At 44.2% G+C, this 23,869-nt stretch overlaps 1 protein-coding gene across 4 annotated transcripts in view; it reads right to left on the bottom strand.

Moving 5' to 3' along the window:
* Positions 1-852: 852 nt before the first annotated feature.
* LOC130290728 (galectin-9-like) overlaps positions 853-23,869 on the bottom strand; it is a 48,296-nt gene continuing 25,279 nt past the window's right edge. For all 4 annotated transcript variants that reach the window (XM_056538758.1, XM_056538759.1, XM_056538756.1 and 1 more), the window contains 10 exons: positions 17,207-17,295; positions 16,133-16,328; positions 14,557-14,673; positions 12,986-13,027; positions 10,618-10,659; positions 7,448-7,486; positions 7,323-7,355; positions 7,156-7,244; positions 2,450-2,615; positions 853-1,079 (listed from right to left, as the gene is read on the bottom strand). In XM_056538758.1, the coding sequence (XP_056394733.1) occupies positions 936-1,079; positions 2,450-2,615; positions 7,156-7,244; positions 7,323-7,355; positions 7,448-7,486; positions 10,618-10,659; positions 12,986-13,027; positions 14,557-14,673; positions 16,133-16,328; positions 17,207-17,295 (957 nt within the window). In that variant the 3' untranslated portion in view covers positions 853-935. The remainder of the gene's footprint in view (positions 1,080-2,449; positions 2,616-7,155; positions 7,245-7,322; positions 7,356-7,447; positions 7,487-10,617; positions 10,660-12,985; positions 13,028-14,556; positions 14,674-16,132; positions 16,329-17,206; positions 17,296-23,869) is intronic.

The raw sequence follows: 23,869 nt of genomic DNA, 5'->3' as shown, positions 1-23,869 counted from the left end.
ACCTGTCTCGGGAACGGTCCAGAGTAGAAGCAAATCCCCATAGCAAACCTCTTCTACTCTCTGCAGTTCCCGGGACAAGCAGAGATGTCAGCAGAGAGCACTGTTGCCAGACAGAAAAGAACAACTCCTCTTCAGCAGCTGATAATTATTGGAAGGATTATGAGTTTTTAATAGAAGTAAAATTTACAAATCTGTTTTAACTTTCTGGAGCCAGTTGATATAAAAGAAAAGTGTTTTCCTGGAATACCCCTTCAAACATTTTTTCAAAAATGTTTTTGCTGATGTTTTGCTCTATTTTTATAATAATCCTGAAATCCTGCAGTATTCATTCTCCCCACTAGGCCTAAACCTAGGCTATGATTTACTGTTCTGTCTGTGATGATAAGGGGGAGACTGCTTGAAAGTGATCACGAGTAGATAGAAAAGACAATAGAAGCTCAGCCTCCCCTTCACATATAGAATGACTTCTGCACAGGTCACAGAGCTTGCTTGCAGACCTGTCCCATACAAAGAATAAGGTCGGGAGTTTATTGTGTATGTCCATGAGGCTGTTTAAAATAGCTCAAGCAAATTGGCTTGCCCCGTAATGTACTAAAAACAAAATAAAAAAAATCATAATATAGAGACAAATGTAATTTGTTTTCATTATCTGGCAGTAATCGGTAAGAAAGAAATCTGGGTGACATATTCCCTTTAAGATTTGGAGACCATGGGGGAGATTTATCAAAACCTGTCCAGAGGAAAAGTGGTCCAGTTGCCCATAGCAACCAATCAGATCGCTTCTTTCATTTTTAACAAGGCCTCTGCAAAATGAAAGAAGCCATCTGATTGGTTGCTATGGGCAACTGGGCAACTTTTCCTCTGGACAGGTTTTGATAAATCTCCCCCCATGTGTCTGGTTTAGGCTCCATCTAATTCTTCAATCCTGAATGAGGTTAGTACTGGACAAAGGTCAAGGTGACTTCTCCTCCAACTTCAATCATGTCAATTTGGTTGAATGGTAGGCGGTGGACATAGCCGAATAGTTTTGTTCCATTAGAATAGACGCCAAAGGAGCCTCCCTCATTCCTGATTTCCATCTGGTAATGAATAATATGAAAGATAAATGATTATTTACAGTACAGTGATCCCTCAACTTACAATGGCCTCAACATACAATAGTTTCAACATACAATGGTCTTTTCTGGACCATCGTAAGTTGAAACCAGACTCAACATACAATGTACAGACAGTCCAGATCTGCGAAACGTGTCAATGGCCAGAAGAACCGACCAATCAGAATGGCCATTCACTGGTAAAACCCCTGTATTACTGAAGTGTATGCACTGACTGGTGTCTGGTAGCGCCCCCTACAGTACAGGGAGGTATAACATGTTCTGTACTCTTTACCTGTATTACTGAAGTGTATGCACTGACTGGTGTCTGGTAGCGCCCCCTACAGTACAGGGAGGTATTACATGTTCTGTACTCTTTACCTGTATTACTGAAGTGTATGCACTGACTGGTGTCTGGTAGCGCCCCCTACAGTACAGGGAGGTATTACATGTTCTGTACTCTTTACCTGTATTACTGAAGTGTATGCACTGACTGGTGTCTGGTAGCGCCCCCTACAGTACAGGGAGGTATTACATGTTCTGTACTCTTTACCTGTATTACTGAAGTGTATGCACTGACTGGTGTCTGGTAGTGCCCCCTACAGTACAGGGAGGTATTACATGTTCTGTACTCTTTACCTGTACCAGGATTAGCTGCTCCTTTGGACACCAGGTGAGGACGGCTCCATTACTTTTTTACTTACAGGACCCTGAAGAAGCTCCTGTCCTCTACATAGACCAGTGTTTCCCAAGCAGGGTGGCCCCAGCTGTTGCAAAACTACAACTCCCAGCATGCCCGGACAGCATTTGGCTGTCCGGGCATGCTGGGAGTTGTAGTTTTGCAACAGCTGGAGGCTCCCTTCTTGGGAAACACTCACATAGACAGTGATTACAGCTCCCAGCAGATCTTTCTTACTTTTATATGTAAGGATTTGCTTTATCTATATTAGTTATCTACTTTTTTTATTTTATTTTAATTCTCACTTTTTCCTATTTTTGGATGACATTTTGGTGCATTTAGAACCAATTACCAGGTTTCCATAGAGTTCTGGTCTCAACATACAATGGTTTCAACATACAATGGTCGTCCCGGAACCAATTAATATTGTAACTTGAGGGAGCACTGTACTGGTGTCCAATCTCTTTAATGGCGTCGTCCAGGATTAGAAAACATGGCAGCTATAGAAATAACATTACACCTCTTCATGGTTTGTGTCTGGTATTGCAGCTCAGCTTTGTTGAATTGGGTTAAGTTGCAATACCACACACCACCTGTCCACAGGGGGGCGCACTGTTTTAAGATAGCCACCGTGTTTTCGAACCCCTGAGCTTTAGCTTTGAACACTTGTCTTTACCTGAAAGCTTTGTCCGGGATAGAATGGCATGTATGAGGTCTGCCTTTCCTCAGGACCCCAGGTGCCTCTGTCCTGAGTATTTCTTACTAATGCTCCTTCTCTGAAACGAGGGTTGATATGAAGGTGAATATTCCTTGTCCTGCTGTTTAGAAGATTGACGTGGAACCTGGAATGGTGACAATCACATGTATTTTAACTGTAACCCAACTTAGACTCATAACTCAAGGTGTGTCGTAAAAGCAGTGCCTTTTTTATTACAGCTATGAAAAAGCAAAGAACCCCTTTAACGGGGTACTGCGGAGAACTTAACCTATAGCACATCATTTTCCTCTCACTAACTTATTTAATTGTCTAAATATCATTCATTAGCTATATAGAGCAGTTTCCCCTCTCTCAAGTTGTCACTTACAACGAAGGAAACAAATCATCCAGCCATCCACCCTGTCTCTGTCTAAGTCTCTCTCTGAAAGCAGCCCCCACCTCCCTGAGAAACACAGACCATGAGATTTCTGCCCTGCACGGGTGAGTCATGTTTCCTTTAGTGCTGGGAGGTGTTTGCAGCCTCAGCCAATCACAGACTGAATCTCTCTGCTTACAGAGAAGGAGGGTGTGGGCTGCTCTCAGACACGGAGCTGGCCGCAGTGAGAGCAGAGCTGCAGTGATTGTCAGGACTCGTAGTATTATGCTGCAGGAGGTGGGAAGGTTGGCAAAGAATATCAAGCAGCCAGAGAAGTCAACAGGGGCCACAAGAGCCATGCACATCAGGCAGGATCATTAAGGCGAAGTCTCCACTTGGTTTTTTGTCCTGCGTTTTTAGGGATTAAAAAAACGCCTGAAAAATCGCCATTACAATCTCCGTCATCATGCGTTTTTTCTGGCTTTTTTTCCGGCGTTTTTTCTATTTGTGTGGAAATTGCACCTTGGTGTTTTATTAAACGCAATGTATATATTTTATAACCCAATTTTTATTATTTTTTTTAATAAAGTGTGTGTTTCACTTTTTTTTTCTCTATTTTTTTACATTTTTTAGGTAGTACTACTACTCCCAGCATGGAACACACTGTTCCATGCTGGGAGTAGCAGTACCTGTAGTAATAGACTGATCGCCCCGGGTCTCAGTCCTGACACCCGATGCGATCGTCCATTATATAGCAGAGATGCCGCTGTATACAGCGCTCACATCTCTGCACTATAGTCCGGCCAGTGATGTCATTCATGTTTCCCACCCAGAGCTGTGATTGGCCGGATGGTTGCAGCCGGAGTATAGTGCAGAGCAGGGATGTGAGCGATGTGTACAGCCGCTCCATCTCTGCTATAGACAGGACGATCACAGAGGGTGTCAGTAGTGACATCCACTGTGATGTGTCCTTAGGCAGGCACTACTACTCTCAACATGGAGCACACTCTGCTCCATGCTGGGAGCTGTAGTACCTGTATTAATAGACAGATCGCAGCGAGTGTAACTTCTGACACCCGCTGCTATCTGTCTATTAATGCAGGTACTACAGCTCCCAGCATGAGGCAGAGTGTGCTCCTTGTTAGGAGTAGTAGTAGCTGCAGTTATGGAAAGATCACAGCGGATGTCACTCCTCCTCAAACCCGCTGTGATCCTCCTGTGTAATGTATGGATGCGGCCGGTGCTCTCCTATGGTCCCCTGCACGGCCGTATATATACACACATTCCTATTTCTCACAGAGAATCTGGCCAATCACAGCTCTGCGGGAAATATGAATATGTGTATACATATACATCAGGGCAGGGGACCATAGAAGAGCGCCCGCCGCATCTATATATTATACAGGAGAATCGCAATGGGCGATCTGTCTATTAGTACAGGTACTACTACTCCGATCATGGAACAGTGTGTTCCATGCTGGGAGTAGTAGTACTAACTAAAAAAAAATGTACAAAAAAAAGTGAAAAACACACACACACACTACATTTTTATAATTGTTGGCTACATTTTTATTTCCCCGCACACATAAATTGATCCCTGTTTAAAAAGTAATAATTTTTTTTTTTAAATATACATTTCGTTAGATACAATTTTTTCCTTCACTATTGTATATATGTATTTTTTTTATTTTAATGGTACCTTATGAAATTTTATTAAAAACAGGTATCTACATCACTTTTTTGGATTGCTAAAGTCCAAAAAAGATTAAAAACCGCCTGCAAAAACTACAAAGTTAAACTCCACATAGCGTTTTTCTTGGCGATTTCTCACTCCCATAGACTTCTATTGGTGCAAAAATGCAATGATTTTGCGAAAAACGCCAGTTTGAGGGACATACAGCGTTTTTTTCAAAACGCCAAGGAGCTGAAAAAAACGCAAAAAAAGTGAAAAAACGCCGAAAGGATTAAAAAACGCCAAAGTGAAAAAACACCAAGTGGAATTCGAAATTTGCAATTTCTCAATGATTTACAGCTAACATCTGGCCGCAGCGTTTTTTGGCCAAAAAAACACCATGTGGCAGAATTGGCGTTTTTCCTGGCGTTTTGCCGAAAAAAACAACAAGTGGAGACTTAGCCTTACAGGGAACATATCTAGGTAGTGTGGTGTTTTTTTTCGCCCCCCTGGAGTACCCCTTTAATTTTGTGCAAACCAAGGAAGCACATGTTGAATTGATGTGATGTCCTGTTTCTGACCTTGGCTTGTACTTATCTACTGATGCATCCACCAGAACACAGATTAATTTTGGTCTGTTTCTGCATGGCCTACTGAAATACATTATTCCTAGGGGGTCTATTCTTCAAATATGCAAAACATGGCGAAACCATTCTGCACTCTGGTGATTTGCCCCCAAGTCCTCTCTAGATGGTGGTGTTCTCTGTTTTACTAATACTGTCAGACCAACTTGGAGCATAGAGTACATCGCCTGCATATTGCATATTTCCCATATAAATCCTAAAGAATTTGTTGGTAATCCATATAGGAACACACCTGTCAGCTCCATAATGGATTTAATAAATATATATAATCATTTATATTTTAATTGATAAAATTACTTCTTTTACATCTGCTTAGTTTGCTCAATATTAGCTGACCAGACAGAAATCCGCCCCTCCCCCACCAGTGCAGCATGAAAATAAAGATTGAACTGTTTGCAGAGAGATAAAGTAATGTCAAAATGACATATGGATATTTGGGGAGAAGAACAAGGTTAATAATTGCTTAGCGCTTAGAAGAAAAACAAGTCAAACTTGCGCATGACAAAAAAAACTATGTACACGTAGACTATAAACACTCACACGTCACTAATAATTAAAGGGTAACTCATTAAAATACATTTATTTTTGCTTAAAAAGCTCAAGAGCACATTTCCCCCCATCTTATACACAGACTTAGGACCGAAGCCCAAACACAGAAAGTGCAGCCTGGAGTGCTGAGGGGGGTGTGTCCAGCCTCATCCAATCATAGCTCCTCTCACATATAACTGGCATATGCTGTTGGTTGGACCCCCCCCCTCAGCACTCCAGGCTACACTTTCTGTGTTTGGTCTTCGGTCCTAAGTCTGTGTATGAGTTGGGGGAAAATGTGCTCTTGAGCTTTTTTAAGCACAAATAAAACATAGAAAACTTCATTTTTTAAAAACTTAAGTACATTAGAAATCTTTTTTTATTTACTATAAGTTGTTTTAATGAGAGTTACCCTTTAATCAATATTGTGTGGGGGGTAATTTATGTTAATTCTGAAGTCTATATTAACCCCTGTGAAATGCTGTAATAAGAAAGGAAGGAAGATTTTTCTGTACTGAACAACGTGTCAGTGTGTTCTCCACTTCGCCCCTCCCCCACCAGTGCAGCATGAAAATAAAGATTGAACTGTTTGCAGAGAGATAAAGTAATGTCAAAATGACATATGGATATTTGGGGAGAAGAACAAGGTTAATAATTGCTTAGCGCTCAGAAGAAAAACAAGTCAAACTTGCGCATGACAAAAAAAACTATGTACACGTAGACTATAAACACTCACACGTCACTAATAATTAAAGGGTAACTCATTAAAATACATTTATTTTTGCTTAAAAAGCTCAAGAGCACATTTTCCCCCATCTTATACACAGACTTAGGACCGAAGCCCAAACACAGAAAGTGCAGCCTGGAGTGCTGAGGGGTGTGTGTCCAGCCTCATCCAATCATAGCTCCTCTCACACTTAACTGCCATATGCTGTTGGTTGGACCCCCCCCCCCCTCAGCACTCCAGGATGCACTTCCTGTGTTTGGTCCAAAGTCTGTGTAGGAGTTGGGGGAAAATCTGCTCTTCAGCTTTTTTAAGCACAAATAAAACAGAGAAAACTTCATTTTTTTTAAACTAAAGTATATTAGAAATCTTTTTTTATTTGCCATAAGGAGTGCAATGGCAAAAATGAGTTTTTATGAGAGTGACCCTTTAATCAATATTGTGTGGGGTAATTAATGTTAATGCTGAAGTCTATATAAACCCCTGTGAAATGCTGTAATAAGAAAGGAAGGAAGATTTTCTGTACTGAACAACGTGTCCGTATATTCTTCACTTCGATGCATGCATCAAAACATTATTGATTTGGACGGGAATTTGCCCCAAGTCCTCTCTAGATGGTGGTGTTCTCTGTTTTACTAATACTGTCAGACCAACTTGGAGCAATAGAGTACATCGCCTGCATATTCCATATTTCCCATATAGATCCTAAAGATTTTGTTGGTAATCCATATAGGAACACACCTGTCGGCTCCATAAGAGATATTTCCCATAATAATGATGTTTCCATTTCTGGCAAAGTTTTTCTGAAGAGCAGCCTGAAAGGGCATCACCTATGGAGAACATAGCCATGAGTGCGATCATAGTAAAGAAAGACACTGTAAGTATAGTAGAATGAGTAGCCATCATACCGGGTTATGCACAGTCATGGGAGCTCGCTGAGGCTGATAAGAAATAAAAACATATATAAGTCACGTCATACACTGACTACTATTATTGTAAAGACAAATAGACTTCTATAATCATATAGACTCACCATGGGGGCTCCAAAGACAGGCATCTGCACACTTGGTACCTAAATCAATAAGAGTACATTTATTAAGCTATACCATATATTCACACTCACCATGGGAAATCCCCAAAACACCATGAGGGTCATTTATCAAGACCCAAATCAGCCTAAATTATTATTATTATTATTATTATTTTTTACTGCAGGCTCATAAAGTGTCCGTTTTGTGGGTGTGGTTTCCTAGGCGCGCAGTTTACCTACGGATTTAGGACATGTGACTTTTGCAAAAGTCGCACAGCTTCGCGTTGCGCGAAGCTGTGCGACTTTTGCAAAAGTCACATGTCCACTTCAGCCGGGACCAGGCACGGACAGCCAAACTACCCGGGCTGACAAATGCCTGACAAATTTAGTAGATCAGCTTGCTGCGCAAATCTGTGCAATATTTTTTTTTTTGTCCTACCCTATTAACCCCTTAAGGACTCAGGGTTTTTCCATTTTTGCACTTTCGTTTTTTCCTCCTTACCTTTTAAAAATCATAACCCTTTAAATTTTCCACCTAAAAATCCATATTATGGCTTATTTTTTGTGCCACCAATTCTACTTTGCACTGACATTAGTCATTTTACCCAAAAATTCACGGCGAAATGGAAAAAAATCATTGTGCGACAAAATCGAAGAACAAACGCCATTTTGTAACTTTTGGAGGCTTCCGTTTCTACGCAGTGCATATTTCGGTAAAAATGACACCTTATCATTATTCTGTAGGTCCATACGGTTAAAATGATACCCTACTTATATCGGTTTGATTTTGTCGCACTTCTGGAAAAAATCATAACTACATGCAGAAAAATTTATACGTTTAAAATTGTCATCTTCTGACCCCTATAACTTTTTAATTTTTCCACGTACAGGGCGGTATGAGGACTCATTTTTTGTGCCGTGATCTGAAGTTTTTAACGGCATGATTTTTGTTTTGATCGGACTTTTTGATCACTTTTTATTCATTTTTTAATGGTATAAAAAGTGACCAAAATACGCTTTTTTGGACTTTGGAATTTTTTTGCGCGTACGCCATTGACCGTGCGGTTCAATTAATGATATATTTTTATAGTTCGGACATTTACGCACACGGCGATATCACATATGTTTATTTTTTATTTTATTTACACTGTTTTATTTTTTTTATGGGAAAAGGGGGGTGATTCAAACTTTTATTAGGGAAGGGGTTAAATGACCTTTATTAACACTTTTTTTTAAACTTTTTTTTTGCAGTGTTATAGGTCCCATAGGGACCTATAACACTGCATACACTGATCTCCTATGTTGATCATTGGCGTGTATTAACACGCCTGTGATCAGTGTTATCGGCGCTTGACTGCTCCTGCCTGGATCTCAGGCACGGAGCAGTCATTCGTCGATTGGACACCAAGGAGGCAGGTAAGGGCCCTCTCGGTGTCCTGTAAGCTGTTTGGGACGCCGCGATTTCACAGCGGCGGTCCCGAACAGCCCGACTGACTAGCCGCTTATAAAGGGTTAATACCACACAGCACCGCAATCGGCGATGTGTGGTATTAGCCGCGGGTCCCGGCCGTTGATGAGCGCCGGGACCAACGCGATGTGATGCGGGGTCGCGCTGCGACCCCGCTTCATATCGCGGGAGCCGGCGCAGGACGTAAATATACGTCCTGCGTCGTTAAGGGGTTAAAGGGGTACTCCAGTGGAAAACATTTTTTTTTTTTTTTTTAAATCAACTGGTGCCAGAAAGTTAAACAGATTTGTAAATTACTTCTCTTAAAAAAAAATCTTAACCCTTCAAGTACTATTTAGCAGCTGTATTCTACAGAGGAAATTCTTTTCTTTTTTTTAATTCTTTTTTGTCTTGTCCACAGTGCTCTCTGCTGACACCTCTGTCCGTGTCAGGAACTGTCCAGAACAGCATAGGTTTGCTATGGGGATTTTCTCCTGATCTGGACAGTTCCCAATATGGGCATCAGGTGTCAGCAGAGAGCACTGTGGTCAAGACAAAAAAGAAAATAATTTCCTCTGTAGCATACAGCAGCTAAAAAGTACTGGAAGGGTAAATATTTTTTTATAGAAGTAATTTACAAATCTGTTTAACTTTCTGGCACCAGTTGATTTAAATAAAAATAAAAAAGTTTTATTTTACCGGAATACCACTTTAAGTTCACTCATTACCTACCTACTCCTGTTTTTTTTTAGAACACTAGCAACGAGTAGATATCTTAAAGAGATATTCCAGGAATTATTTTATCTGACTATGCTTCAGGGGTTACAGTTAGTGTAGATCATAATATAGTGTCTGTACCTGTGTTTGGCTGGTCTGGCAATTCTTATGTGATCTTTGCCCTGATGTTTATTTTTAACAGCATACAAAATGAGTGTTGTCTCAGCTTTTCCCAGGTTGCAGTGGGGCCCGACAAATGACATGACTAGTCAGATGTACAAAGCGAGCATGGCAGTGCTTCAGTGGGTGGAGTTGGGACATTGTAGTTTCACACAGCACAGAATGTGGGAAACTCAGGTTTGCTCCAAAAGGGTGGGGTGGCTGATGTGTCAGAGGGAGAAAAATGACCTCACACTTACAAACAAGGGATCATGGAACTTGTAGTTGGAGGGAGGAAACTCCAACAGGAAACAGCCATTGTACAAAAAGATAGCAGCAGTATAGTGGAACCAATATACAGACATTTAACTCCAAGACAAGCACTGATCCTTCCTAAGCATGTCCATCACTCTTTGGCAGGTAAGTACTAAAATCCCATTATGGTGGATAACCCCTTTAAGGGTCAACCCTAAGGTTTTGAAGCAGCCATATTATTTTGCCCCAAAAAGCTATATTTAAAGCTATGTTCACACTGCAGCTTGAGGTTTAATTCAAAGGCTCCTTTGGGGGTTCTGTTACTTTTGACACAGCACATGGTAGAATTCTCCTCAACCCGACAGAGCCTCATCATTGCAATGGGATCCATTGACCCCTTTTTTTGAATCTGTCATGTCCAGCAGTGTCATGTCTACTGAAATAAACAATGCAGATGTGAACAGAACCTAAGATGCCCTATGAAGAATCCACTTTGTGGTCAGTAAACTGAACTGTATACTCGGATGCAGCAGTATTATTACTACAGCTCCCTATCTGGTCCAGTCCACAAGTCTATATAATCCTATGTACTCACCATTGGTGTGCTGTACATTGGAGGTACAAATGAATTTTGAGCCTAAAACAGGACAAAGAAGAAGAAGGGAACAGATGTCAGTAAGTTAGTTCTGCATATTATGGATAGGATGATACCAGATGGGAAGGATACCAAATCCCCAGCAGAGCTTCATTTAGAAAAGCTTTCCAACTTTTGTAGTATTTGCCCTAAAGGGGGCAGTGTTCTAATAATGAGCGTTGTCAGTGAACTCTATGATGAAGTACAAATACATACAAAAAACGGAGCTACTCACCAAATTATTGGTGAACAAAGTATGAAATCTTTATATATAGACAAAATGACATAAAAATTTAAAAACGCATGATAAAAAGAAGGAAAACAGCACAGAAAGGCAGCTATCCTGGAACATGATATGTTAAAGGGGTAGTCCAGTGGTGAACAACTTATCCCCTATCCTAAGGATAGGGGATAAGTTTGAGATTGCGGGGGGTCCGACCGCTGGGGCCCCCTGCGATCTCTCTGTACGGGGGCCAGGCTCTCCGGCCAGATAGCGGGTGTCTACCTCCGCACGAAGCGGCTGCCGACACGCCCCCTCAATACATCGCTGTGGCAGCGCGGGAGATTGCCGAAGGCAGCGCTTCGGCTCTGCCATAGAGTTGTATTGAGGGAGCGTGTCGACCGCCGCTTCGTGCGGAGGTCGATATGCCCCCTTCCCGCGGGCTGTTGGGGCTCCGTACAGGAGATCGCGGGGGGCCCCAGCGGTTGGATTTTGTCTATAAGGGTGCGTTCACACGCTATTACTAGCAGCGGTTTCATGCTGCGGGAAATCTGCTGCGAGTTACACTCCCATTGATTTGAATGGGTCCACAGACAGTCCGCAATAGTGTCAGATTTGCGGACTGTCCGCGGACCCAATTAAATCAATGTTAGCGTAACTCGCAGCGGGAAACTCGCTACTAGCGTGTGAACGCACCCTGATAAAGATTTCATACTTTGTTTACCACTAATTTTGTGAGTAGCTCGGTTTTTCGTATGTATTTGTTGTGAGTTGGGGTCTACAAACAGTATATAGGCATTTCTATATCCAGTGGGTTGGTTACTTTTATATGGAAATTAGACCGTAATTTGATAGGTCATTGCTATTTTGGATACTATTGCCCCATGTATGTAGGTTTTCACATGTTTGGCTTTTCTATGATGAAGTAGTAAGTTGCCCCCAAATGACAACCGCCCTGAAATTCAGTGGTCCCCAAGCGGAAGTTCAGAAGTGTGAATGGGAGTGCGGAATCCCATAGAAGTCTATGGGCTTTAATTTGAGGCGGAATTCCACAAGCAGAAATTCTGCCGTGTGAATAGACCCTTAGGTTCACACTGCAGAATCTCTGGGCAGAATTTCTACCGGAGATCAAGCCGGCGGCACTAGGACCCCAGGAACTGCATTGCTGTCCCCATACAGTGACCCCTCGACCTACGATGGCCCCGACATACGATCATTTCAGCATACGATCACTCTCAGAGACCATCACATGTTGAAGGCAGCATCAACATACGATGCTTTTGTATGTCGGGGCCATCGCATAAACGGCTATCCGGCAGCGCTGACTGCTTCAGCTGCCACCGGATAGCCGTTTACGGTGCCCCGTGTGGTCCGCTGACGATCACTTACCTGTCCTCGGGGCTCCGGCGCGTCCTCTTCGGGATCCCCTGCATCGTCGGCGCTCTCCATCGTCATCATCACGTCGCTGCGCACGCCGTCCCGTCATCCAATAGGAGCGGGGTGCGTAGCGACGTGATGGCGGCGACGAAGAGTGAGGATGCCGGGGAAGCAGAGGCCTTGCCGGAGCGTCGGGGACAACACGGGGACGCGGTGACAGTGATGGAAGGCGACATCCAGGGCAGCGGTGATGGTCCGGAGCGGCAGGGACAGGTTAGTACAACTTCCTCTAACAGTGGTCTACAACCTGCGGACCTCCAGATGTTGCAAAACTACAACACCCAGCATGCCCGGACTGTCCGGGCATGCTGGGTGTTGTAGTTTTGCAACATCTGGAGGTCCGCAGGTTGTAGACCACTGTCCTATACTTTACATTGCACGGATCCCTCAACATACGATGGTTTCAACAAACGATGGTCCATTTGGAACGGATTACCATCGTATGTTGAGGGACCACTGTAGATCTTTTGGGAGATATGCTCAGAAATGCATTGACATCTATGGGGACGGCAATGCAGTCTGCATGGTCCTAGTGCCGCCGGCTTCATCGCCGCCAGAAATTCTGCTCAGAAATTCCACAGCCTAAGACATTTCATAAGACAACTCTTATTGGCTTGTTTAGAAGACTGGTTTAAGTAGGTGTTCTTCCGTCCATAATATGAATGTACTTACATAACCTGGAGTGTACGGTGGTGGAGCTGGTGACATTTCAGCCTAAAATTATAACAAGAACATGTATAATATCCATCATAGACCTGGTCCTCCTGACCAAAATAATAAGTGGAAAAAACAATGGCTGAAATACTAAACAAGCTGAAATTCTAAGCAGCCAGGACCCAAGTTGATCCAGATAAGATCCTGTCTGATATACTAAGTTAGTGTTTCCCAACCAGGGTGCCTCCAGCTATTGCAAAACTACAACTCCCAGCATGTCCAGACAGCCAAAAAGGAAGGAGAAAAAGAAGGCCCTTGCATCCGGCGCTGCTCGGTCCAAAGATGGTTCAGGGAAGACGTGGGTTACATTAAAATAGTTTATTTAAATGTAATAATAAAACTATTTTAAAAAGCATGCAGGCAATGACGCGTTTCGGGATCAGCATATCCCTTCTTCAGATTGCAGATGTATATAGAAAAAATAAAAATGGACATTAAATAGACAGCAAATGGGCGCCAAAGAAGATATTCCAGGTCAGATGGTGCATTTTCCTGAAGAAGGGCCTGTTCCAGGCCAGAACCGCGTTGACATTTGCTAAATTGCTAAAATAAAGTTTCAAGATTATCATTAACTATGTGGAAACAGCTTTATTTTCCCACCAAGACCAGCCCTGCAGAAAAGCATCTTATTGATGCTTCACAACAGAACCAGTATTGTCTGTCCAGTAGGATCGCATGATGCAGGATTTAAAATGACTGTACTGTGTACTGAGACGTTGTGCTCTGAGCGCAACATCATATGGTTAGAGGATAGTCCCTGTTTCTACTGGGCATGAGGGGCGTGTCTGTGACATCACGACCCCCGCTGCCTGCAAAAGGGCGCCAAAGAAGATATTCCAGGTCAGAGGGCGACACGCCCTCTGACCTGGAATATCTTCTTTGGCGCCCATTTGCTGTCTATTTAATGTCCATTTTTATTTTTTCTATATACATCTGCAATCTGAAGAAGGGATATGCTGATCCCGAAACGCGTCATTGCCTGCATGCTTTTTAAAATAGTTTTATTATTACATTTAAATAAACTATTTTAATGTAATCTACGTCTTCCCTGAACCATCTTTGGACCGAGCAGCGCCGGATGCGAGGGCCTTCTTTTTCTCCTTCCTCATCCAAGCACCTCACGGGTTCCTGCACAGGACACCGGTCTAGGCACCTTTGGCTGCAGCACGGACACCAACAAATACCCCTCAAAAGGGGAGACACGCTTAACCCTCAAGAGGGTCACCAGGTGAGAGCACACCTTGTTGGGGGATCCACTTGGGTTCACTTGATTTACGATATCACACGAGGCGCTGTCCTCTTTTCTTTTATTCCCTCATTCTCTTTTCAGACAGCCAAAAGGCTGGTTGGGAATCACTGTACTAAGCAGTAAGGACTCCTGCTTTGGTTCAACTAGCCAAACAGAGGTCCTCGGGTGGACTCAGGCTCTGATACAATCATAATCCCCTAATGTCACCGGGCCCTAAAGATCCAACAAAAACCTGTTTAGTGCTGACTCTGTGAACAGGACTGTAATAATGAATACTTACAGATGGAAAGAAGGTGACACAGTTAAGACTGAGGTCACCAACAATTTGTAGGGACTGGATGGTTTGATAGGGGACACGATGACGATATTCTAGTAGGTACTGACCATTCACAGTCACCTGAATGGAGATAAAATATGAATTGAATACAGTTTATCATCATTAATAATATTCTTAAAGAAGATCTGCAGCAATATATAACTTATCTCCTTTCAGCAGAATAAGTATTTGATCACGGGAGGTCTGACTGCTGGGACCCCCGCTATCTCCCATATGGGGATCCGGCTCTGCACGGCTAATGCTCGTGTCGCCGACCTCACTAAGTGGTTGACAGACACACCCCCTCCATTCAGCTCTATGGGAGAGGTGGGGATGCACGAACGCTGCATCTCCGCTTCTTTGATAGAGATACATGGAGGGGGCGTGTCAGCCACGGCATCATGCTGCAGCGGGGAGAGCCAGGGCCCCACAAACAGGAGATTGCTTTGGGGTCCCAGATGGTGCATTTTCCTGAAGAAGGGCCTGTTCCAGACCAGAACCGCGTTGATGTTTGCTAAAATAAAGTTTTAAGATTATCATTAACTATGTGGAAACGGCTTTATTTTCCCACCAAGACCAGCCCTGCAGAAAAGATCCCTTTTTTTTTCCTACTGATTGCTTCACGACAGAACCAGTATTGTCTGTCCAGTAGGATCGCATGCTGCAGGACTTGGGATTTAAAATGACTGTGTACTGAGGCGTTGTGCTCTGAGCGCAACGTCATATGGTTAGAGGATAGTCCCTGCTTCTACTGGGCATGAGGGGCGTGGCTGTGACATCACGACCCCCGCTGCCTGCTATATGAGTACCCCTTTAAGTTTACATAGGGTATGCCCTCTGGAGGCGTGCCCTTAATGGCGGTCATGGAACACCTCTAGCCGCTTGGTGAGGTTTCCTAGTTGTGTATAGGCAAATCACGTTCTACTTTCATCCGAGCACAAATCTGTTTTACACAATGTATCAGCGTTGTGTCCAGGGAAGGAGAGAGATATGTGATGCTGGGATCTTTGGATCACAGAGTTTCCTACATTGATTTGTTATTTTTCCAGAAGGTTATCAGTAAGTACTGTGAATATGCAAGACACAAGTGATAAGTACTAGTGTTGAGCGGCATAGGCCATATTCGAATTCGCGAATATTCGCGAATATATGGACGAATATTCGTCATATTCGCATATTCGTAATATTCTCGTTTTATTTTTGCATATGCGAATATTCGCGCGTGTGAAAATGACCACATTCGAAAATTTGCATATGCAAAAATTAGCATAAACGAAAATTCGCATATGCGAAAATTAGCATATGCTAATTTTCGTATATGCGAAAATTCGCACACCAGTCTCACACAGTAGTATTAGAGCCTTCTTACACCACACAAGCTGGAAGCAGAGAGGGGTGATCACTGTGATGTGTACTGTGAAGAAAAAAAACACGAATATTCGTAATTATGAATATATAGCGCTATATTCGCGAATATTCGCGAATTCGCGAATAAAATTCGAATTGCGAATATTCGCGAGCAACACTAATAAGTACCTACCTGAAAGCCATGACCTAACACCAAGATGGATATATCAAAGAAGGTCTTTCGCTGGAACGGCATATTATTTTTTCTCTCCTCAGAGCCCCAGCAGCTCTTTTGCATTGTGTTGCATACAATGACATTTCCTTCATTAAATCGGGGGTTAAAGTGAAATGCAATATCATTGTTGAAGCAGGTAAAGTTGATAGCAAACCTAGAACAAAAACAAAAAACAATACAGCTTTACCTAGTTGATTTCTACATGGGGGCATTGACATAAATGTGATTCACGGATGATAGAACTGGAGGAAATCAATACCTTAAAGAGTACCTCTCATGATCATGTAAAATTTTATAATCCACCCAGGTCACTGCCCCATCATGATAAACCACCCCCAGACTTTATTTTTACTATTTTTTAGTTTTCTACCTTGATATTGCTCTATATTTTCTTCTCAGTCTCAGTCAGATTCATAGACTGGGAAGGGGCGTTCCCCAGCAGATGTGACATCATCTGAAGCCATACAGGGGAGAACTTCCTCCCTCACTCTGCTACACACAGCCCAGAGCAGTTCAATGTGAGATGAGCTATGATCGGATAAGGTTTTTTTTTTGTTTTTGTTTTGCTTATGTGCTACACATTTATACCATCAAGGAGGGGTTGATAAATTTGGTGCAAATAAGCAAAAAACAATAAATCCCTTCAGAACACCATTTTGTATGATTCCTCCTCTCTTCTGCGACTTTTTGCACACTTAAAAAGTGTTCTCCAAAGACAGTTTTGTAAGCCAGGTCTGACCTGGCTTAGGTTAGTGACTTTTCAGAAGGGGTTTGCAACTTTTTATGCCTATGTGCGACATTCACACATTATAAATTCACAACCACTTCAAAGTGGAAACTGAATGTTGCTTAAGTAAGGCTGCTTGCTACTTTATGCGTACCCAAAAAAGTCACAAAAAAAGTGCTTAGGCGTACATGCGACATTTTGTGCACCTTGGGTAAGCAAAACAAAGTAAGGAAAAAAGCTCTAGATGCAATGATAAATCTCCCCATAAATGATCCCTTACGTTTGGGATTCCCCATCTCACTTACTGTTTGGCATGGCTGTGGGCTTGTCCTTGGATTGACACTCTCTTGCCTTCTGTAATCCCCCCGAGGAAAGCACTCTGGAAGGGGACACTCTGCAAAATATGGCAAAAATAAATACCATGAATTAGCAGAACATTTTATTGTTTTTTGGTATACTGTATCTAAAACCTATGTATTATTCATATGTCTCAGTAATGGAGGGACCTTAACCCCTTAAGGAACGTTTTTTTTTTCCGTTTTTGCATTTTCGTTTTTTGCTCCTTGCCTTTAAAAAATCATAACTCTTTCAATTTTGCACCTAAAAATCCATATGATTGCTTATTTTTTTGCACCACCAATTCTACTTTGTAATGACGTCAGTCATTTTGCCCAGAAATCTATAATAAAATGGGAAAAAAATCATTGTGCGACAAAATAAAAAAAAATAAAAAACGCCATTTTGTAACTTTTGGGGGCTTCCGTTTCTACATAGTAAATTTTTCGGTAAAAATGACACCTTATCTTTATTCTGTAGGTCCATACGATTAAAATGATACCCTACTTATATAGGTTTGATTTTGTCGTACTTCTGGAAAAAATCATAACTACATGCAGGAAAATGAATACATTTAAAAATGTCATCTTCTGACCCCTATAACTTTTTTATTTTTCCGTGTATGGGGTGGTATGAGGGCTCATTTTTTTGCGCCGTGATCTGAAGTTTTAAACGGTACCATTTTTGCATTAATAGGACTTATTGATTTTTTGGGATTTTTTTTGCGCGTATGCCATTGACCGAGCGGTTTAATTAACGATATATTTTTATAATTCGGACATTTCCGCACGCGGTGATACCATATATGTTTATTTTTATTTTTATTTACACTGTGTTTTTTTTTTATGGGGGAGGGGTTAAATGATATTCATTCACTTTTTTTTTCACTTTTTTTTTGCAGTGTTATAGCTCCCATAGGAAACCAGTGATCGATGATTCTGCCGCTTGACTGCTCCTGCCTGGATCTCAGGCACTGAGCAGTCATTCGGCGATCGGACAGTGAGGAGGCAGGTAGGGGCCCTCCCGCTGTCCTGTAAGCTGTTCGGGATGCCACGATTTCTCCGCGGCTATCCTGAAGAGCCCACTGAGTTAACCGGCACTTTTTACTTTCACTTTTAGCCGCGTGGCTCAGCTCTGAGCGCGCGGCTAAAGGGATAATAGCGCGCGGCGGGTCCCGGCTTCACTATGACCCGGGCCCGCCGTGATATGATGCGGGGTTACCGCGTAACCCCGCGTTATATCACGGGAGCAGGACCAAGGACGTACCTGTACGTCCTTGGTCCTTAAGGGGTTAAAGGGGTACTCCGGTGAAAAACTTTTTTTTTTTTTAAATCAACTGGTGCCAGAAAATAAGTTACAGATTTGTAAGTTACAGGAAAATGTATAAGTGCAGCTCACAATTAATAATTGACACAATCCGAGGTCAAACAGGGCATGCAACTATACCTCAGTTACAAGAAGAAAATAGAAAAATCGGTAGAAAATTTGCCCGGACCTTCCAGGAAAGTGTGAATAATTATAGTTGTATACTCTATAAAAAATCAATTACTAGGGTCGTGCTTCAATGATAATTCAATTAATTTATTAAAATAATACAGTAGACTGTTGAGATCCAATTAGCTCCTAGCAGGCTATAACTACCCCTCCCCCTTACTACAATAATTAATTAAATAATAACTGACACAACAACAATTCAACTTTTCCGTGGGTGGGGATCGGCCACAGCTTTATTTATAAAATTACTTATATAAATAACAATTTAACTGTAACAAAGACACCGATTGGCTTCTTGCCAACCCGAGAGGTGCTGCCACACTGTCCTGTGTGGAGGTCTACCCCGGGTTGACCCCGCTTTCACCGTCTTCTTACCGCCACGGAGGAGACCAGTTAGCCCTACACTGGGCTCCGACCCCCACCCAAGAGATACTGGATAGCCAACACCTGGGGCCAACTCAGCCCCCCGAACACACCCAACACATTTCCTCTCCAGGAAATCCGCCCAACACATTACCTCTCCAGGAAATCCGAGGTACCTGCCGCCAGGTCCTATGTTTTTTATTTTATTTTTTATTTTTTTTGTATTCACTAACTCTTGTGTGAACTCATTTCTCAGACTCGCCCATACACCGAAGAGTGCAGCAGCACTCGCACCACCTTGCGGAAAGCCGCTCGCAAAACAAAAACACGTGGGAAACATCAAACTGGGCGAAAATAGCAACGCAACATGCAGATCGCCCGCGCCCCACGCGCTGCGCTACCCTCTCCGGAAACCGAGCCCTCTCCGCCGACACCGATACAAAAAGAGAGCGAATCCCAAACTCACAACACCCCATCCTACAAAGAGAAGCCAAAACCCAAAACAGACAATCGAGGGCGGGGAGCATAAAAGAAAAAAGGGGGGGGGGGGGGAGGCCCCCACCGCAGTCCAGTCAACAATAGGATGACAACCGGAAAAAACAGTAATTCGTGGACCCTCATGCAGCACAAGCTGTGTGTCCCAGATCGCCTAAGCAATCTCGGACCGACGGACCTGAAAACGCACAAAATAGGCACCCAAAAAACACATCAGACACCCAAGTGCCATGGAAGGAGACGAGGAGAAAGAAAGTGCCCCATCCACCTAGCCCCGAAAAAAGCCAGCGCAAAACCTCGGATCAGAAAAAACGACGCAAAAGCGACAACCAAAAATCCGATCCACAGCCGCCACCAAGCGACCCAAAAACTGATAGGAAAAAACGGTCGCCGACAGCAAGGCCACCCGCTCTCGGGCCCAGCCCCTAGGTATACACCAACATCCCACCAACCGCAAAGCAGAAAAGAAAAATCACCCCCCGCCATGCGGCAACCTCACCCCACTGGATCGCAGCACAGCGGGAAAGCACTTTTTTTTTTTTTTTTGCACTGAGTAGTAGGTGATTCACACGAACAGGTGAAGATGCCCAGCGTCACATACTAAGAATGTTAATTGGATACATGCAGAATACAGCCCAAATCTCGAACCTCCTTGGATAGGAGACATAGCAGTTAACTTATTTTATCACAGCCTATCAAAACGAAATAGGAAGTCAAACAGCAGAACCTTGTAGGTACAAAAAACAAATCCCCTAACCACAGACACATTTGGAACCTTCGGGACCCTCCTCGACTGTAGACATCCCGACCTCCACACCAACCCCAACCACTCGCAAGCGCCTCACCGTGAGTGCGACCAAGTTGCAGGAGCCACCAAAGCGGACCAAGAAATACACCACTCTCCACGATGACCCACAGGCCGAAAATTTAACCACAACTGTATCACTCAGTCCTACCCCGGGACCCGAACCCCGGGTGGTCTCCCATTCCACAGCCACATGAGCAAACCTTCCGACTCCACCCGAGGGAGCAACCTCCGGAACCACTGCCAGAGAACGGGACAAAGTGTCAACACCCAATACCGACCCCAGGGAGTACAGCCGCAAAATAAACCTTATCTCCAAACAGCGAAGCACTAGGTGCAACAAGCCGAGCGCAGGAAGAAAGCCGAAAGAAAGAAATAATAGCAGTGACAACGCCCCAAATGTCAGACCGACAAAACGCCCCCGATCACTCAAATCACACCCAAAAAAGAAAAGCATCACCAAATTAGAGCGCAACCAAGCGCAGGGGCCACGCCAACCCACACAGTACCGTTACAATCCTAGAACATGAACTGCCGAAGCAAGCACCCAAAGTCCCACAACCAACACCAAAGGAAAAAGCGCAAACAAAAAACCCAAGCATGGCAGAAACCCACTGATTACCAAGACACCCAGTAGTAAACCACCCTGCAGCACCACTGGAAAACCAAAACACCACACCAACAACCAACCAAACCAGCCACACCTGGGAACAGAGCGAGCTCCCCATGAGCTGCAACGGGGGACTGAAAGCAGGCCTGTCCACTGCATTACGCCTGAAAAAACCTCAACCAACCGGAACGTCAGCCCTTAGTGCACCAGGGGCACATATGCGGGGGCACAGATACCACACACCCTCGGCAGCCAGAGACAACCTGCAGGAAAAAACTCCGCCCAGAACCACATGCCACGTGGAACATTCAGTAAACCAGCAAGGACCGGAACCGGGGCACCTAGCGAGCCCCGAAGAAACCAAAACAGAGAAAACGCAATTACTCCCTGACCATAGGAAAGCAGCAAACCAACGCCAACACGGCATGCGGAAGACATGCTAATCTCCTCAAAATCGTTTCAATTTTAACATACATGCTGCCGAAGCGAGCACAAGATTATGGACGCTTCACAAATTTGCATGTCAGCCTTGCAGCAACAAACCACACCCCAACAAGTGTAGAGCACAGGAGAATCACCCTCCGGAATACCACCACGAACAGAAGAAACCACACAGGCAAGACAAACGGAGACACAAGCAAAACCTACCCCCAGAGACTCAAGCGAAACCTACCCTCCGCCACATCAGCCAAAGCCCCCAGCACGACATACAGGAGTCCCATGCCTACATGAGATTGGGCGAAACAGGAAAAAACAGCAGACAAATATACTAGGACAATGGAGCAGCGGAGAGAGACTACAACTTAAGATGGAGAGATAAACCAAACAAAAGGGGAGAAAACCCAAAGAAACAAAACCGTGACTGGGTGGCAGCCACCGATTCAGGAAAAGGAACAAGCCTCGGGAGCTAAGTCAGCAAAACCCCGGCCACCTAGAGCGTAAGGCCAAAAGACCACACACCCAAGCGCGCACCGCAGAAAATGATACCCTACCAAAGCACCCCATCAAGAAGAGACGTACCCAACTCACAACCAGAGACCAACACAGATATACACCCATATCCGCGACCCAAACTTAACAAACACACGGGAACAAAAGGACGAACACTACACAGACCTAGCCATAAGCACACAAACCAGGGAAGGGGCAAAGCCCCACATCAGAACACGCACCAATTCCAGAAAATGGAGAAGCACAACAGAGGGAGGAACCACTTCACCACCGCCGCAGGCGTGGGACAAGGCACGCTGGAGACCGCCGGAAACCACGCCGGGAAAACAGCAGTAGAGGACTCCGAGGGAGAACCCTGCGGGAAGAACCGAAACACCTACTCCCCGCAGGTGAGCAGAAGGCCCAAAAAACACCGCCTGTGCCGCCCCCCAGGGCCAGAGCGAGAGCGGCGACAAATACGTCTATGCCCCCATCCGGCCCAAGAGGGGGAAGAGCAACACGAAATCAGGGGAGCACTCCCTACCCCTCCACGGGGGGCATTGGAGAGGCAGGAGGAAGGAGGACAGCAGCGGCAGCAGAGGGGGGAGGGGGGGGGGGGTTGGGAACTCGGGGCAGAGAGGTGATGGGGAGGCAGTGACTGCAAGAACCATGGGGAGCACTGGAAGAGCACGAGGAAAAAAGGGGGGGGGGCAGCAGCAGCCACGGCAGCAGTGGGCAGGGGGGGGAGTGCTAGTGTGGTGGGGGTAAGGAGCCGGGCAAAGGAGTGGGGACGGTATGAGGGCTCATGTGGTTTGCGTTGGGATCTGAAGCTGTCCGCAGTACCATTGTCGTTTCGATCAGAGTTTGAGATCGCAGTTTTTCACATTTACGGTATAAAAAAGGGTCAAAAATACGCTATTTTGGACTGTGAAATTTATTTATTCAAGTAATATTATTACTTATTTATGTATTTTATTCATTGAATTATTTAATTTTTTATAGTTAATTTTTTTTTTTTTATTATACACGTACGCCATAGACGGAGCGCCTAAAATGACGATATTATTATTATTATTTTTTTTTTATTTGTTTTTAAATTTATTTATTTATCTATTTATTTTGTTTTTTATACTACGGACATGTACGCACGCGGCGATACCACACATGTGTATGTTGTTGTAATATACACGACGCAGTACAGGTGCCGGTGACGTCACTCATCCGGCGCTTGTACTGTGGAGGGGAGAAGACGCGGGCCCCTGCTGAGGAGATCGCTGCGTGGGATATCAGGTGAGCATCCTTTTTATTTATTTTTTAACCCTGCATACACCTATAGGGAAGGGGGGTGCTCTGTATATACCTATGGGAAAGGGAGGGAGGACGGGGGGTGCTCTGTATATACCTATGGGAAAGGGAGGGAGAGGCGGGTTGCTCTGTATATACCTATGGGAAAGGGAGGGAGAGGGGGGGGTGCTCTGCATATACCTATGGGAAAGGGAGGGAGAGGGGGGTGCTCTGCATATACCTATGGGAAAGGGAGGGAGAGGGGGGTGCTCTGCATATACCTATGGGAAAGGGGGGGAGAGGGGGTATGCTCTGTATATACCTATGGGAAAGTGCCCTCCTATGGGAAAGGGAGGGAGGGGGGGTGCTCTGTATATACCTATGGGGAAGGGAGAGAGTGGGGTGTGTGCTCTGTATATACCTATGGGAAAGGGAGGGAATAGGGGGGGGGTGCTCTGTATATACCTATGGGAAAGGGAGGGAATAGGGGGGGGGTGCTCTGTATATACCTATGGGAAAGGGAGGGAGAGGGGGGTGCTCTGTATATACCTATGGGAAAGGGAGGGGGAGAGGGGGGGGGGGCGCTCTGCATATACCTATGGGAAAGGGAGGGAGAGAGGGGGGTGCTCTGTATATGCCTATGAGGAAGGG

Source organism: Hyla sarda, chromosome 9 (assembly GCF_029499605.1).
Source record: "Hyla sarda isolate aHylSar1 chromosome 9, aHylSar1.hap1, whole genome shotgun sequence".
Taxonomy (NCBI): Eukaryota; Metazoa; Chordata; class Amphibia; order Anura; family Hylidae; genus Hyla; species Hyla sarda.
This window is presented reverse-complemented; position numbering and strand designations above follow the sequence as displayed.